Consider the following 16,184-nt stretch of genomic DNA (forward strand, 5'->3'; position numbering starts at 1 on the left):
ATTTCCTGTACAGTGACATTTTAGAAAAGAATATGGTTCCAGAAGGAAGACAGAATATGCCACAGTATTGGGTATTTCAGCAGGACAATAATTGAAAACACACCTCTGGCCACTTAAAAAAATTCTTTTCACTTAGAAAAAATCAAACTTCTGGTGTCCAAGCCAGATCCCAGATCTAAATCCAAATGAACACCTTTGTGATGCATTGGATTGATATGTTCATCATAGAAGCTACTCAAACAGGGATCAATTTGCTGCTGCCTTATTGGACGAATGGTCAGAACGCCCACGTAACATATTACAAAAACTTGTGGATTCAGTGCCAAATAGATGTGCAGCTGTGATCAAAGCCTATGGGTATGCAATGAAATACTGATTTATTCTTCAGATTCCAAAGTAGTTTTGTTCTATTTTTACATACTTAGATCTACAAATTACTTTTGAACTTAAAAAATTGTTATTTCTGTTTTGATGTATGCTAACTTTGTTTAAAGTAAATGTAGTTTTGTAATAAATTGATTATAATTACATACTTTTCAGTTATTCACTGGCAGTTTACACACTTATCTTTCTGTAATTGTAACTAATGCTGTCTGCAAAATACGTTTAGCACTGCTGTAGGGGCACAGGCATGTGTGAAAATGCATGCCTTTGTGTGTGTGTCTGTGTGTGTGTGTGTGTGTGTGTGTGTACTTTTACTCTAGATAGAGAAAGGATATATTCCAAAACCAGCAAGTTTTATTCCTTTTTTGTGTGCCCATGTCAACAGCCCAACGCTTCTGCTTCTCAGTGGGTGCTCTCCTTTACTCCTAAAGTATTTCAATTCTACTTGAATTTTCCTTCTGTGTTTATATCATCCATTGTTGAGTATAATTCTTAAATTACAGTATAATGTAAGTTGTGTCTTTTGTTGTGGCACTAATAATCAATAAGACTCTAAAAATTGTGCAGTCGAGTAAAAGCTGTGATTATCATCCCATCTATAAAATGTTAATAGGTGCTAGACTATGTGAGCAAGCTAGCAAGGACTATCCATGTCATCTGACAGTCAGCTTGTGTCATATGTGTTAGGACCATTTTTCTTAGCAGCCTCAAATTGATGACTTTCCAGAAATAGAGAAATATGTCATCAATCTGCTACCTACAATCTTGAAAATGAATAGATATGGTTGGGTTTCACTCTACTGGTGCTTGAAGAATTCATATTCATTCCTAGGTATGAGTTGTCGCACATGCAAGGATATTGGGAAAAATAAACTACTTTGAGTGATGGGGGAAGAACAGTTGCTACTCTCCTTTGTTTTTGAAAAGTTTCATTTGCTCTGGAGATGGCTCAAATGAAGTAGAAAATTTGCTTGTGTGGCAAGGTAGTTAGATGTTTCAGAAAGTAAAGCCTATGTTAAATGTTGTGTATTCAAATACTACTTCACCTTTCAAACACATTTGTTGAGCACAGAGTCTTACATTGTAAGGAACTGAACATTCTCAAAAATCTCACCCTTAGGAAACTACATTCATGCACTACCTCTAAACTTTTTTGTTATAAGCTAATTAAAACATGATTTCAAAAATAGAAAGTAAGTTATTTCATAAAACAAAAGAGGAACACTCACCATAGTGAGGTACCTCACAAAAAATCAACTGAGAACTACAAAATATACTCACGCCTCTGCTACTTTAGAAACTTTAATATTCCGTCTATCTAAACGCTTCCTTAGCATAGCTATATGTCTCTTTAAATGTTCCACAGGTGTAGCAAGATCAGTTTCCAATGTTGAGGGTGAAATGCGACCTCCAGCCACACCCAACTGTAGATGCTTACTACTTTTCAATGGTTTATTCATTCTGCAGGCTTTCTTTATATCAATTTCAGTAGTATTTACACACCCTGGCTGTAACAGAATGAGTTATTGTTTCGTTATAATGTTTTATCCACTTTCTGAATAGGCATAATACATCATGAATGTGGCCACAATATTTTTCGGTAGGGATAATCATGGAAAATGCAATACAGTTTCAGCACTTGCAATTGGCATTTATTTCAAGTTTGTTCGAGACAATTAACATAAAGTAAACAAAAACTGAGGTGTAATTTTTAAAGAGAGGAGTGCAGGGCTGCAGATGTCACTTACTGAAAAGCCACTTCCAAATTACCCATTCTGTTACAATAATTTAAATGGTTATATGTGAGTGGTGTTTACAATTATGCAGCTGAGTAGTACTTTCAAAGTAACAACACATCTCACAGTAAGCTGGTCATTTACATGCTACATAGACTGTACTCACATTTGACATTAGGAAACAGAATAATATAAGATTTTAGACTTGTGTGCATGTGATTTAAATTCATAAACAGATGGTTATCAAAATAATGGCTACATTTTGACGAACATTATTCATACGGTATTGGGTCACATTTAACCTGTTGGAAAATGCAATAAATGCAGAGAGATGCTTAAGGATTTCCTTAGAAATTCTATATTAATGTGTAATTAATACAGAATTTCTAAGGAAATCCTTCACCACCTGTCTGCATCTATTGCATTTTCCAACAGGGTAAATGTGGCCCAATACCATGTGAATAATGTTTGTCAGAATGTCTAATGCAGCACTTAATTTCATGAGTAATTATGGAAAAGGAAATTACAGTGGGTTTGCTATTCTGGAATTAACCACATCCTCTCTGATGTTTATCTGGGTGACTGGGTGAGCCATATGGGGTGAGGAAGTTAATTCACCAGCAGTATACCTGCAAGGCAGTGCCCTTGTATCAGAAAAAAAATCATATGATATATGCAGTTACCTAAAAGTCCCATAATATTTTGGTACACTTTGTCATTACCAAGTAACAACAATGCCAATTTACATAATTAAACTGCAGTTGACATAAGAGAACAACCTCCACATTTAAACATAGGAGGTGAGTACCTGCCACAAATAAACCAAAACCATTGCAGGTGAAAAGTCACTCGTTGGCAATACTTCCGTCACTTATAAACGTTGTTTCCAGAATACAGATTGGCAATAATTGCTCAGTTACTGCAGTTCACAAAAGCATTGTGGTTTATACAAACAGGTTGCTCTAGATGCTGAGAGAGAGCTCTTTACTTCTCCTACTCTATATTTTTCCTGTTTTTTGTGACTGCAATTGTTGAGGAGAAGAAGGGCTGGGGTTATTCACTGTTTTCCAACATCCAAATGAGTATCAATAGCAAGATAAGGAAAACTGTTTTGGGCTAGCAAGAACTTGGAATTCATAACACCAATTATCTGTTGCTTCTTGTGTTTTATGTGAACTATAAAATCTCATATTAAATGTCATCTGTCAAATCATATCAAAATTACATACATGGATTCATACTCAAAGCTCCAGAAAATAATGTTGTATTAGACCATGATGCATCAGTATGACAAGAGAAATGTGTCTAATCACCAGACTGGACAGAAATATTGATAGTTTCTCTACTGTTGACTGATGGTTTCTGTCACTGTGGACATTTTCCAGAAGGACACATGACACATTTTAACTTCCGAATGAATCTACCATTTCATTTAAAACATAGTGCAATAAAAAGTATCATCTGGCTTCTCTTACTGGTTTTGATCTGGCTCATGAATTTCACAGAATGTTTACCAACTTATGAGTGCAAGCTGAAAAGTAATGCCACTGAATTTTTATGTGAAAACTCTTAAAGCTTTTTGAATAAAACAAATGTTATTAACATTTTATACCTTTCTTCTTCATTTCTACATGTTTGCAACCGTCTGCCACTAAAGAGCTCCTAACTGTAGTGTGTAACATGGAGGTGTCTAACTTAACTATACTGGTGCATTAGAAACAGCACGCTATATTCTAGTTTTGAATCTGAAGAATTCATCCACACATGGAGCACCCTCTCCTTCAGCATCACAATGCCATACCACACACACACACATTGTGAAATCTGCAGCAATCTGATGCCTTGGATTCACAGTCAGCATTCACCTTCCACACAGTCCTGACTGGGCCCCATCCAATTCTCATGTATTTCCAAAACTTAAAGAACACCTTCAAGGACTTCAATTTCATAGTGACCAAGTGGTGCAAGCAGAAGTGAGGTTGTGGCACTGCCAACAAAGTCAGTTAGGTATCAACAAACTGGTCCCTCATTTGGAGAACACATTCACTGCCAGGGAGTCTATGTTGAGAAATAAATACGTACACATGAAGAATAAACAAGCAGAGGGTTAATAACATTTGATTGATGTAAAAAGCTTTCAGAATTTTCACATAAAAATTCAGAGGCATTACTTTTCAGCATGCCCTCATATAATAACTTAGTGATTACAGTGTTTTGTGTAGGGTAGCTCCAACAAGCATGTACATTCCTATTGTGCAAATAAAATTATCCCTTTCTCCAAGAGCATAATACAGTCACTAAGAAAGAATTTCTCCTAAAAATCAAATGGAAGTTTCAGGCTGAAATAAGGAACAAGTGATGGCAACAAGAAGTCAGCAACTTCACAGGCTGTCTGATGCCATGGACATAAATAACTTCTATGCAGTAATTCATGAGCTCCATGGTCTAACTAGCTTTTCAACAGGTTCACTAAATTTACTGACAATTTCACAATCCTCACAGTAAGTCTTGAAGTTTAGGCTGATGAGCCAAAACATTATGAGTAGCTGCTTAATACCTTGCTTGTCTGTCTTTGGAACAAAATACATCACTGATTCTGCATATCTAGGATTTGACAGTTTGTTGGTAGGTTTGTGGAGGTATGTGACATTAATTGTCAATGCACAGGTCATATAATTTGCATAAATAATGGGCCGCTGATTTGTGTATGTGGCACCCGATAGCGAGCCAGAATTTGATCACCAAGACATCAACGTGAATTCATTATAATGCTTCTCGAACCACTGTAGCTCGGTTCCCACTCTACGACACAGACAATTATACTGCTGAAAGATGATACAGTCATCAGGAAAAACATCAAGCATGAAGCAATGCAGGTGTTTTGCAGCTGTAAGCGTATCTTTGATTAGTACCACAGGTTCCATGCAAGTGCAGGAGAATGTCTCCCATAGCATAATATACTCCCACCAGCCTGCATCTGTGGAACACCGCATGTTTTGATTCACTGTTCACCTCAAAGATGGTGTGGAGATGGCCCTCGATTTAGTGTAGCAAAAATGTGATTCACCTGAAGAGCAAACGTGTTTCCATTGATCAATGGTTGAATCCTGATGGTCCACTGCAGTCATAACTAACAATGTCATTTGGTCGACATGTGAACACTTATGGATGGTCCACTGCAGAGCTCCATGTTCAACAATATACAATGAAAGGCATGCTCTGAAACACTTGTGCACACACCAGCATCATGCTCTTTTGGCAGAGATGCCACAGATCACCATCTATTCTACTTTACAGAGCAGACAAGCCTCCAAATCTCATTTTCTGTGAAGAGTCATGGAAGTCCACCCATGTAGTGCCTAGCAGTAGCTTCACTTTCGTTCTACCTCTTTCCATAGATGCTCATGACAATAGCACATGAAGTATGACCAGCTTCACCATTTTTTAGATATTCATTCACAGGCTCTGCGTAATAATAATCTTCCCTTTGCCAAAGTCACTCATCTCAATGGATTTCCCTATTTGCTGCCCATACCTTCACTATGGTTATCCCCCATCTGTGTTTGCCCACTTACATTCTTTTGTTACTCTGTCACATGCCTGCAACACTACCCATGTGGCATTCAACATTGCAGTGGGGAGTGGTCATAATGTTTTGACTTGCCCATGTGGAATGATGTAAGGAATACCTATTATAATTATAAACAGAAGCTCTACCACTTCAAAAGGCTTCCTTTACAATGTTCATCCATTATCAGAAAAATTAAAGATGACAGATCCACTGACATAACAAGAATTCAGAGAAGTTCTAAAATGACTGCAACCTACGAAGGTTCAAATATTATTCGCAGTAGTTTTATTATAAATATTTACACTACTGGCCACTAAAATTGATACACCACAAATATGACGTGCTATAGACACAAAATTTAACTGACAGGAAGAAGATGCTGTGATATGCAAATGATTAGCTTTTCAGAGCATTCACACAAGGTTGGCACTGGTGGCAACACCTACAACGTGCTGACATGATGAAAGTTTCCAACCGATTTCTCATACACAAACAGCAGTTGACCGGCATTGCCTGGTGAAACATTGTTGTGCTGCCTTGTGTAAGGAGGAGAAATGCGTACCATCACGTTTCCGACTTTGATAAAGGTCGGATTGTAGCCTATCATGATCGCGGTTTATCGTATTGCGACATTGCTGCTCACACTGGTTGAGATCCAATGACTGTTAGCAGAATATGGAATCTGTGGGTTCAGGAGGGTAATGCAGAATGCCGTGCTGGATACCAACAGCCGCGTATCACTAGCAGTCCAGATGACAGGCATCTTATCCGCATGGCTGTAATGAATCGTGCAGCCACGTCTCGATCCCTGAGTCAACAGATGGGGATGTTTGCAAGACAACAACCATCTGCACAAACAGTTTGACAACGTTTGTAGCAGCATGGACTATCAGCTTGGAGACCATGGCTGCAGTTACCCTTGACACTGCATCACAGACAGGAGCACCTGCGATGGTGTACTCAACGACGGACCTGGGTGCACGAATGGCAAAACGTCATTTTTTCGGATGAATCCAGGTGCTGTTTACAGCATCATGATGGTCGCATCCATGTTTGGCGACATTGCAGTGAACGCACATTGGAAGCATGTATTCATCATCACCATACTGGTGTATCACCAGGCGTGATGGTATGGGGTGCCATTGGTTACATGTCTTGGTCACCTCTTGTTCGCATTGACGGCACTTTGAACAGTGGACGTTACATTTCAGATGTGTTACGACCCCGTGGCTCTACCCTTCATTTGATCCTTGTGAAACCCTACATTTCAGCAGGATAATGCACGACCGCATGTTGCAGGTCCTACACGGGTCTTTCTGGATACAGAAAATGTTCGACTGCTGCCCTGGCCAGCACATTCTTCAGATCTCTCACCAATTGAAAACATTTGGTAAATGGTGGCCAAGCAATTGTCTCATCACAATACACCAGTCACTATTCTTGATGAACTGTGGTATCATGTTGAAGCTGCATGGGCAGCTGTACCTGTACACGCCATCCAAGCTCTGTTTGACTCAATGTCCAGGCGTATCAAGGCCGTTATTACGGCCAGAGGTGGTTGTTCAGGGTACCGATTTCTCAGGATCTATGCACCCAAATTGCGTGAAAATGTAATCACATGTCAGTTCTAGTGTAATATATTTGTCCAATGAATACCCGTTTATCATCTGCATTTCTTCTTGGTGTAGCAATTGTAATGGCCAGTAGTGTATTTATCCCTCTAGATAAGATTTCACACTTATTACATTAACCTCTAAAACATGAGTAGTACCTGCAAAACTTTTCAAATGCAACCACTGTCATGATATTCAAGAAAGATGATGGAGTCACAACAGCAATTCCCATGGTATATCTCTGCTGCCTTTTACAGGTTGGGTTTTCACTGGACTCTTAACTCAACTGACAGCAAGCTGTTTCCAAAAATGTACTTTGGGAGTCTCATGGTAGTTTCTGGATATGCATAAGGTTGTCACTGTTAAGGTCCCTTTTGTGTACAACAGGCAGCTGTATATAGAAAGAGAGGGGCTGTCATAATCTATAATTCTTTGAAATAAGGCCTACATGATACGTTATTTTCGGTGATGCCAGAATAGCTCCTGATGACTTTCTTCTGACAAATGAAACTTTTGCTGGTTCTTGGAGAATTATCCCACAGAAAAATGCAATGAAAGAAGGCATTATAGGAGTTAATCACCAATTTTTCAGTAACAGATGTGCATAATTTTTTTAGCCGATAGATAACTCATGAAAGCTTTCAAGATATATAGTCTATGTGACTCTTCCAAGTTAATGTTATAAGGAGTTTGGTAGAAGTAGATTCAATATCAACACTGGATAAGCTGAAAAAATATTAACAGTCTTCAACCACATATTGGATAATCTGAGAAAATCTTTACTCTGCTCCTTCAGTTAGGTTCCTCCCAGAACCGATGGAAGTTGTATCATCTGTATAAAACACAGATTTGCACTGCATATTGTTGGGCAGGTCATTTATAAATATTATAAACAGTGCCGGCCCAAGCACTGATCCTTAGGGAACACCTATAGTAACATAAGAAACTGCAACTTTCAGTCATTGTAGCTCACAATTTGTTTCCTGTTACTGAGACAAGATTTAATGAGGGAGAATTTTAGGTACCTAATGCCGTAACACTGTAGTTTCTCCAGTAACTCTCTGTGGTTTACAGAATCAAATGCCTTGGATTCAAAAGAGGAGTGCACAATAGAAACAACAGTTCCAGCAGCTTTAACTGTTGACAATAGGAATGTAAAACCATTTTGAGACTTATCAATATATTGTTTTTTTGACAAATGCATGCAAATTTTCTTTTTTATACAATATTCAATTATTTTTGAGAAAATACATAGTAGAAAAATTGGACGATAATTATTAGTGTGGGATTTATAACACTTTTGTGTAGTGGAATGACTACTGTCTTTTTTAGACATTCTGGAAAAATACTGCTAACAAACATTTATTTTATAAGTGGGCACAAGGGGAATGATATTAAGCCCATTATTTTTTTAATAACAAAATTTGAAAGCCATAAATATCTCCTTATTTTGAGTCACTTAATTTTGCTACTGATTTAGTTACATCACATCTTTTCTCCAATTACAAGTTGGTGAGGTAAAAAAACTGGTTTACATAAGCAGATTGTGAAATAGCTTTCACTGCAGGTTTCAAACTCTTCTTATAAGGAGGTGAGGAATTAAGGTCTGCAGCATTGATCAAATAAGAGGTTCAATTCATTTGGAGGGACTTTAACCTCATTTGTACCATTTACACACTGCCTGCCTGTACCTAATTCTGACTTAATGGCCCTCACACTGCCTTACATTTGTTATTGGAGTTTTCAATGAAGTTATCATTTGTTCTACGTTTGGCTAATATGATTTGTAGTCTGTAGTGTCTCTTGAGGCTAATGTATGCTGCTTTATCAACACTACCACATTTTACCTTATTATGGCAGATCAAAACCATTTATCTTAGCTTGTACAAATGTGGTGTGAAACACTTACATAGAGTTGTTTGACCAGGCTTGCTTGCTTCAGTTTTGTTTTGTTTGGTCACCAGGAGGTATTGAAAATTTCAGACAGAGTACTAATACTCAACAGTAAATGGCTCCAGTTCAAAATCATCTTTATGTGCATTTGTAATAAAATTGTTACAACAAGAGAGTTGTCTTGTGGGATTGTAATTTGCACAGAAGAGATGTTAGCATGTTAAACAAATTAGCATTTCTGGGTGTTTTATTTCTTACATCAAACTTTAAATCACCAAAAATTAATTTATTGTGTTTGGCATATTTTTCTGTATGGGTAATACGTTTATCTAAGCACTCTACAAATTTATCATCATCACTATCAGGAGAGTAGTATATTGAATTAATTGTCAGTTTTAGTGTTGGTAGGAGCATGACAGCTGCTTCAAAAATACCTTTAACATGGTAAGTCCCTAACATCAAGCAGAGTATACTTCAGTACTAGCTCATTACGTATCTATATTGAGGAATCCCCATAGTCTTGATTGGGTTGCAGTAGCTTGTAATTAAATTAAAACATAGTGGTACATACAGTTTTATCTCTTCTTTTAAGCAGTGTTCATTAATACATAATTTATTCTCTGTACGCATTCAGCATAACACCAAGCTCATCAGCTTTATATTTCCGAGACCTAATATTTATGTGCACACATAAAACAGATTTTTCATTGCAAGAAACAAGATGCACGGTGTCCTGGGGCAAAATGGAAGCATACACAGTGGTTTTCCTTGCACTGGTCTTTGTTTGGTGTGGTGGTGGAGTTCCATTTTGGAAGCACATGAACTTTCTTGAGGCAGGTCATAAAACTTATTATTTCTCTGTGGCATTTTTTAGTCCTGTTTGAGACTTGGATGGCAGACTACCTTATTTCACTTCCTGCATAATTTATATGTCATTGGTGATTTAATAAACTTGATAACACTTTAGCTTGGGATGGGTGATTTGATGCACTTGATAAAGGAGATGAAACAGTATTTAATGAGGCTGCTATCTTCTTCTGTGCCGATAAAAGTGCATTTTTCTTGTTCATTTCTCAAGGTTCTTGTTTGCTTCACATGCAGCATAATTTATTTGGCCAGGCTCACTGGAGGCACTTAACAATACTTTGGCATAGGATGAATGTGCTGATTCACTACTCACAGTGGTTACCTTCACCTCTTCTGCCAACGATTCTCAACAGTGCTGACTGCATTCTCATTCCTGCTGTTGCTATTGATATTTTATCAATCATTGATGTTCCTGTTGCTTCAGCTGTGGTTTTGTCTGTTCTGTTTCATTTGCCCTCAAATTTGGCTATATATGCTTGATGGCCTGGGGTTTTTGGCATTTTTGTAGTTACCAGTGAACTTCTGACAACATTCAATAAATTAACACAAAGCTCAGTTTTTCCTTTATTTTGCATGTTAAACACATCTCTTCCACTGAAAGCACTTTGTTTACATTATTTTTACGGGCCCGGGTTTGATGCCCGGCTGGGTCAGGGATTTTCTCTGCTCAGGGACTGGGTGTTGTGTTGTCTTCGTCATCATTTCATCCCCATCTGACGCACAGATCACCCAATGTGGTGTCGAATGTAATAAGACCTGCACCAAGGCGGCCAGACCTGCCCTGCAAGGGGACTCCCGGCCAATGATGCCAAACGCTCATTATTATTATTATTCAAAGAGGTAGTATGGACCAAACAAGAAAAAAGCCCAGTAAACATAGGCTCTAAAATTCATATCTTAAGAGATGTGTTTCACAGTAGCAAAGATGAACAAATGCCCATAGCTCTTAAGGTATGTGCATTAGAGCCCATGTTTGCTGGACATTTTACTTGTCTCGGTCCTCAATACCATCCCTCAAAATACGAAAAGCAAAGAGCTTTCATTACAAGAGATATGTCTCTCAGAAGTAAAGATGAACAAGTGCCTGTAGCTCTTAAGGTATGAATGTTAGAGACAATGTTTACTGGACTTTTATATTGTTTCTGCCCATACTACTAGTTCTGAAAGTTTGTCAATGGAGTTCTGGTCGATCCTGCACATGTAGGAGTTCAAAAGGTAAGTTAACATAGCACTAAGAATTTGAAGCTTACACAATAGTAATTCACATCTAGGTCCTGTAGGCAGTATAGGACAACTGATTGAATCTGGTTGTTGTCCATAAATTGGAGACCACTCAAATTTTCTTTCAGCATCCACAACATAGAAAAATAAAAACAGAGTGAAGTTGCACCTAACTTGTGAAACTGTAACACAATCCCTATGTTGAGAATAGCTTGTGAGTTGCTTCATTGTCATGCAAGAGGACATTGGCTAACTTCCTACATATTTTTGGTTTTTCACAGTTGAAGTAACATCAACAGCTGCTCCTTTCAGCATAACTTTCACATAGTTAATGAAAATGAAAACTGTGATTTTAGCCATGGATGGGCCAAATTTTTAATTTAATTTTCAGAGTCAATGATGTGTGCTGCCATACCATCAAAACTTCCTTCACTTCTGAACTGAAACAATGGTGCAGTGTCAAACACGTCTACAAGTATATTTTCAGAGGTTGTTTCTGTTCAAAGCATAAGGTTCCAGGAAATTGATGGAAGCCACAAACATTCATTTTTTTAAGTCAGAGGTCAATGCGGGAGTAACACATCAGGGACACAATGTACCATAATCCAGTTGGTCATGAACAGAACAACACTGCCAAATGTATTCCCATCTCTTCAGCAATGGGTGTGATGATCACTTTCTGATTAAAAGAAATCATGTCTTTCACCACTGCACCATGTTTGGTGTTTTCACTGTTGGTGGTATTCCTAGCCTTTCCTGATATGCCACATGTGAGTGGTTGCTGTTAATTGCTGGCACCATTTTACTATAGCAGCGAATGGATTTCTCAGGACTCCTTGTGAAACTATGAAGGATGTCTCCGATGTCTGTGTCAGACACTCAGGGACAGAATGGTGATTTGCCTTTACACAAACAACCTGTTTCTTGGAATTGTTCATGCCATTATCTAATGCTCTTGTGCTGTAGGAAGATCCACACTATACCTAGTACAAAAATCATGATGAACAGGTAATAATGGTCCACACTGCACAAAACATAGAACACAGAACACTTTTTGTTGTCCTGACACCATTTTTAATAGAACTGAAGGGGGCGCACACTGCTGACTATCTTGCGGGAACCACGTAAAACTTGAGCATTTGTTCTTTCCAACAGTATGTTGTTCATGCACATATCTCAAATAACATAACAGTTATGATTTTTTTAAAGTTAGATGATTCTTTTTGATACATCCTGTATTGTCATACTGAATTATCTTGTCACCAAGGAAAGCACACAGGTGAGAAAAAAGAAGAAGATGATGAAAATCAGCACAGATGAGGTTTGAAGCTGATGAGGGCATAAGAAATATTTGCAAACTAATGGTTTTAATGAGTTGACAGGATGCAGCTGCATGTGAAGATGAGTATTGTGGTGGATGAAAACACCATACCTCAACACACCACCCTGTTTGTTTTGGATTGTGTGACACAGTTTGTGTAAAGTATCACAACAGATGTTGTCAGCTGTTTCACCATGTGTCACAATATCACTCTGCAACATACCTTGTCTGTCCCAGAATGCCACACTAGAGTCTGTCTGGTTTTTCAGCATCTATGATGGAGATGTGGCATTCCTTGTCTCCAGTCATGAGATTAAAAAATTCATTACCTTATTCAAAGGACTTTAAAAAACAAGAATGTGCTTACCATTCCCTGCTTTGTAGTTTTTTGTTAACAAACATGGGTTTCAGCGCATACACAGTCAATGGCTGTGCCAAGGTGGATACACTGGTTCCCGTCACTCTCCAAAGATAAGCACCATAGGGAATTGCGAGCACTTCGATGGGCCACCATCTGGGTATGCCACATGCTGTTGACTATTTCTCCTTTGCCTTTACAGCAGAGGGGACTGGAGGGGTGGTGGTATAAAGTTGCTGATCATCAGTCTTTGCACCAATGTACTGGATTCAATTCCAAATCTCTAGGCAGTGTCTCATGAAGTGAAGGCATGCAACACTGTTGATAGTGATCCATCTGTTGGAGGGGGTCACAAAAACTTGGCAACCCCCTTCAACAGGATTGGCTAAATGCATGCGCCAGCTTTCACCCTCTACCTTCTATCATCATCTCCAACACAAACATGATGCAACACTACACACACTCGTTACAGCCATCTACACTTATCAGATACACTGTACACAGCTCCCACACTTCATGAACGAAAGGTGCTTGCAGGTGCAAAGGATAGCGAAAAGTTTTCCAATTAAATGGCTGAACATGCCCTTTGGGGACTCCTAGCTAGTTAAACCATACTATTTTACTTTACTAGTGGGTACAGAAGTTGCTGAAACAAACACAATTTCACGCACCTGTAACAAGGAAATTTGTAGAAAAAGATGAGACAAAGTTTTCATGAGGATTTTTTGGATCTCTTCGACTACTTACAGATTTTTCTGTCATCAGACACAAAACTCTCTGGTTCCCCATACTATAAAATGTTTCATCCTTCACCAAACTGTCACACTCCTCTCTGAAACACTGATGCCTCAAATGCCTTCACCACCATTTCCACAAATTTAATTTTGTCAGTGACCAACAGATTCTATGCAACCAGAAACTATATGATTTTGTGCTCTTCACACCAGGTGGGTGTCATATTTTTTTGAAAAATATTGTAATTAACTATCAAATATTTGCAAGGCTATCATCTACAATCACAACATATTTGTCCTACTGTTGGGTCCCACTAGTTGTTGGACATGTGCACCCTTGAAACTGCAGTATAGCTGCACCATAAATTACAGACAGACTTTACTTTCTCATTGCCATTTCTACTTTTCTTTTCCTATTCATTGCTTCTTAGATTTTAATTATAGTATTTATTTACAAAAATCTTCAGCAACAAAATGAATAACCATCTGCCCTTGTTCCTTTCGTATCAGATTAATTTTAATCATCCCAGATCACTATTCAATTTCTATACATTTTGTGCACCTGCCTATTAGCTATGACAAAAAGGTAGTGTTTTAGACACTAAACTCTCACAAAAATCTTTGAGAAAACTGCATAAATAACCATGTGACAAGTACAATAAAAGCCCTGTTATCTGTTTAGCTTGAAAACAGCTCATCATAACAAACAAGTTTCTTGTAGTTATCAGATCTACACTGTGTTCCACAGAACTCACTAAAGAAGCGTAAGCCAAAATAAGCATTGTACATTTTTGCGTCTTTGTAGTGTGTGTGTGTGTGTGTGTGTGTGTGTGTGTGTGAATTGTGTAAATTTTGCAACTCCATTATTGCAAAATTTAACCCAAACAGTGGAAAGTTGTGTCTCACCATGGGCCGATGCACATCCCAAAAGGCACGTTCTTGACTGTCAAGTACTTTTCTTTCCAGTTTGTCACGTTTCTTGTCTACTTTGCTTTGGGCTTCGGCTTGCATGAATATAAACTCCCACTTCCTGGAAAACATTTTTTGTAATCGTGCCAGGTTTTCTGCCTCATAATCAGCTAGCTCCAGTCGTGTCTTGTTTTGCATAGTCCGCTTGCAGAGGTAAACAGCTGTTAACAGGAATTAAAAGTAATTTTACAAACTACAAAATGTTAATCATTAAGTAACTATATAGAAACATTACTTACATTGAAGAGTTCCTTACACTGAATAATGATTTATGCACTCTGAAACCGTTAACAATTTGACTTAAAATACTATAAAAAGAAAATGCAAACCTAAAATCAGATAATGTTTTCTTCAAAAGAAAGTTTTTTGTAAGTGATAACCTTTTTGACAACACAGAAAAATCTCTATGTATGTCACTTTCATTTAATTATTAATGAATATCAAGAGAAACATGGACATTTACATCTGGTATCAAAGAGCAGAGAAGGCAATTTACCGATGGGCAAATGACAAGCCATGAATAAACATCTATATTCGAGAGGTCACTACAAAGTAGGAAAGGTTCTTGAAAGGAGGCTGATACGAAGCATTTGATGTTTTTAATAGATTATGCTTCTGCATGCATACTTATTCAAATAAATCCCATGATCAATAACAAATTGTAACTTTGAAAAAGATAAATTTTAGAACAGTTCAAAGATATTATCTATAGTCAAAAGTGGTATTCTTTTTCAATATAAAACTATAAAACGATTGTGTTCACTGACTGGCAATCTTCTTTAAGCAACTGCCTGCTTTCAGTGACAGCAATGGCCAAGGAAAAATTGCAAAGCATCAACAGAGAACATAAAATTTTGTTTGAGAGACAAAATGATATCAATGATGCTCTTCACAGCATGAATGATACATTGTCTAAAACACAGTAATAAATAAAATATTACAACTGTGCCTGAAGAAAAGATGAGTCTCCCAGTCAGGGAGGCCCACAGTCCTGCAGCAGAATATATTAAGTACGTAAGCAGTCACATTTAAAAAAAAAAAAAAAAATAAAAAACACACACACACACACAGGAAAAAGGAGTAATAGAAAGGAACAGACAGTGTGGGAAGCATTTGGAAAACTGTGAGTATTAAGTGAAGTTTAGAAGAGAAACAGCACTGAGCTGTGTTTGGTCATTTGATATTAAATCAGAATTGTAAGCCAGATGTTTATTGACTTCCAGGGCTTCCAACAGGATGAGTTTTTGGCCTTTGTTTGCTAAATGGAGGACATGGGACTATGGCTGGTAGCTGTGGCTATCACTCAGTACATGCTCAGCTAATGTGGAGTCATAATTCAGCAACCTCCAGTTGCTTTCATGTTCAGCCAACATAGTTGATATTCTCTGCCTACAACTACTTTTGTCACTTCAAGACATTCCTTAGTACTATGGTCAAGTTAACTTAATTTGAATTGTTATGCAGGTATTGGTTTTTTCAAGTTTAGTGTTAATGTTTTTCATGGTTTTCTCCCTTGA

At 37.8% G+C, this 16,184-nt stretch overlaps 1 protein-coding gene across 2 annotated transcripts in view; it reads right to left on the minus strand.

Moving 5' to 3' along the window:
- Nucleotides 1-16,184, minus strand: part of LOC124554711 (regulator of G-protein signaling 7) — a 268,534-nt gene that overhangs the window by 87,830 nt on the left and 164,520 nt on the right. For both annotated transcript variants that reach the window (XM_047128349.1, XM_047128350.1), the window contains 2 exons: nucleotides 14,605-14,828; nucleotides 1,666-1,892 (listed from right to left, as the gene is read on the minus strand). In XM_047128349.1, the coding sequence (XP_046984305.1) occupies nucleotides 1,666-1,892; nucleotides 14,605-14,828 (451 nt within the window). The remainder of the gene's footprint in view (nucleotides 1-1,665; nucleotides 1,893-14,604; nucleotides 14,829-16,184) is intronic.

Source organism: Schistocerca americana, chromosome X (assembly GCF_021461395.2).
Source record: "Schistocerca americana isolate TAMUIC-IGC-003095 chromosome X, iqSchAmer2.1, whole genome shotgun sequence".
NCBI classification, from domain to species: Eukaryota; Metazoa; Arthropoda; class Insecta; order Orthoptera; family Acrididae; genus Schistocerca; species Schistocerca americana.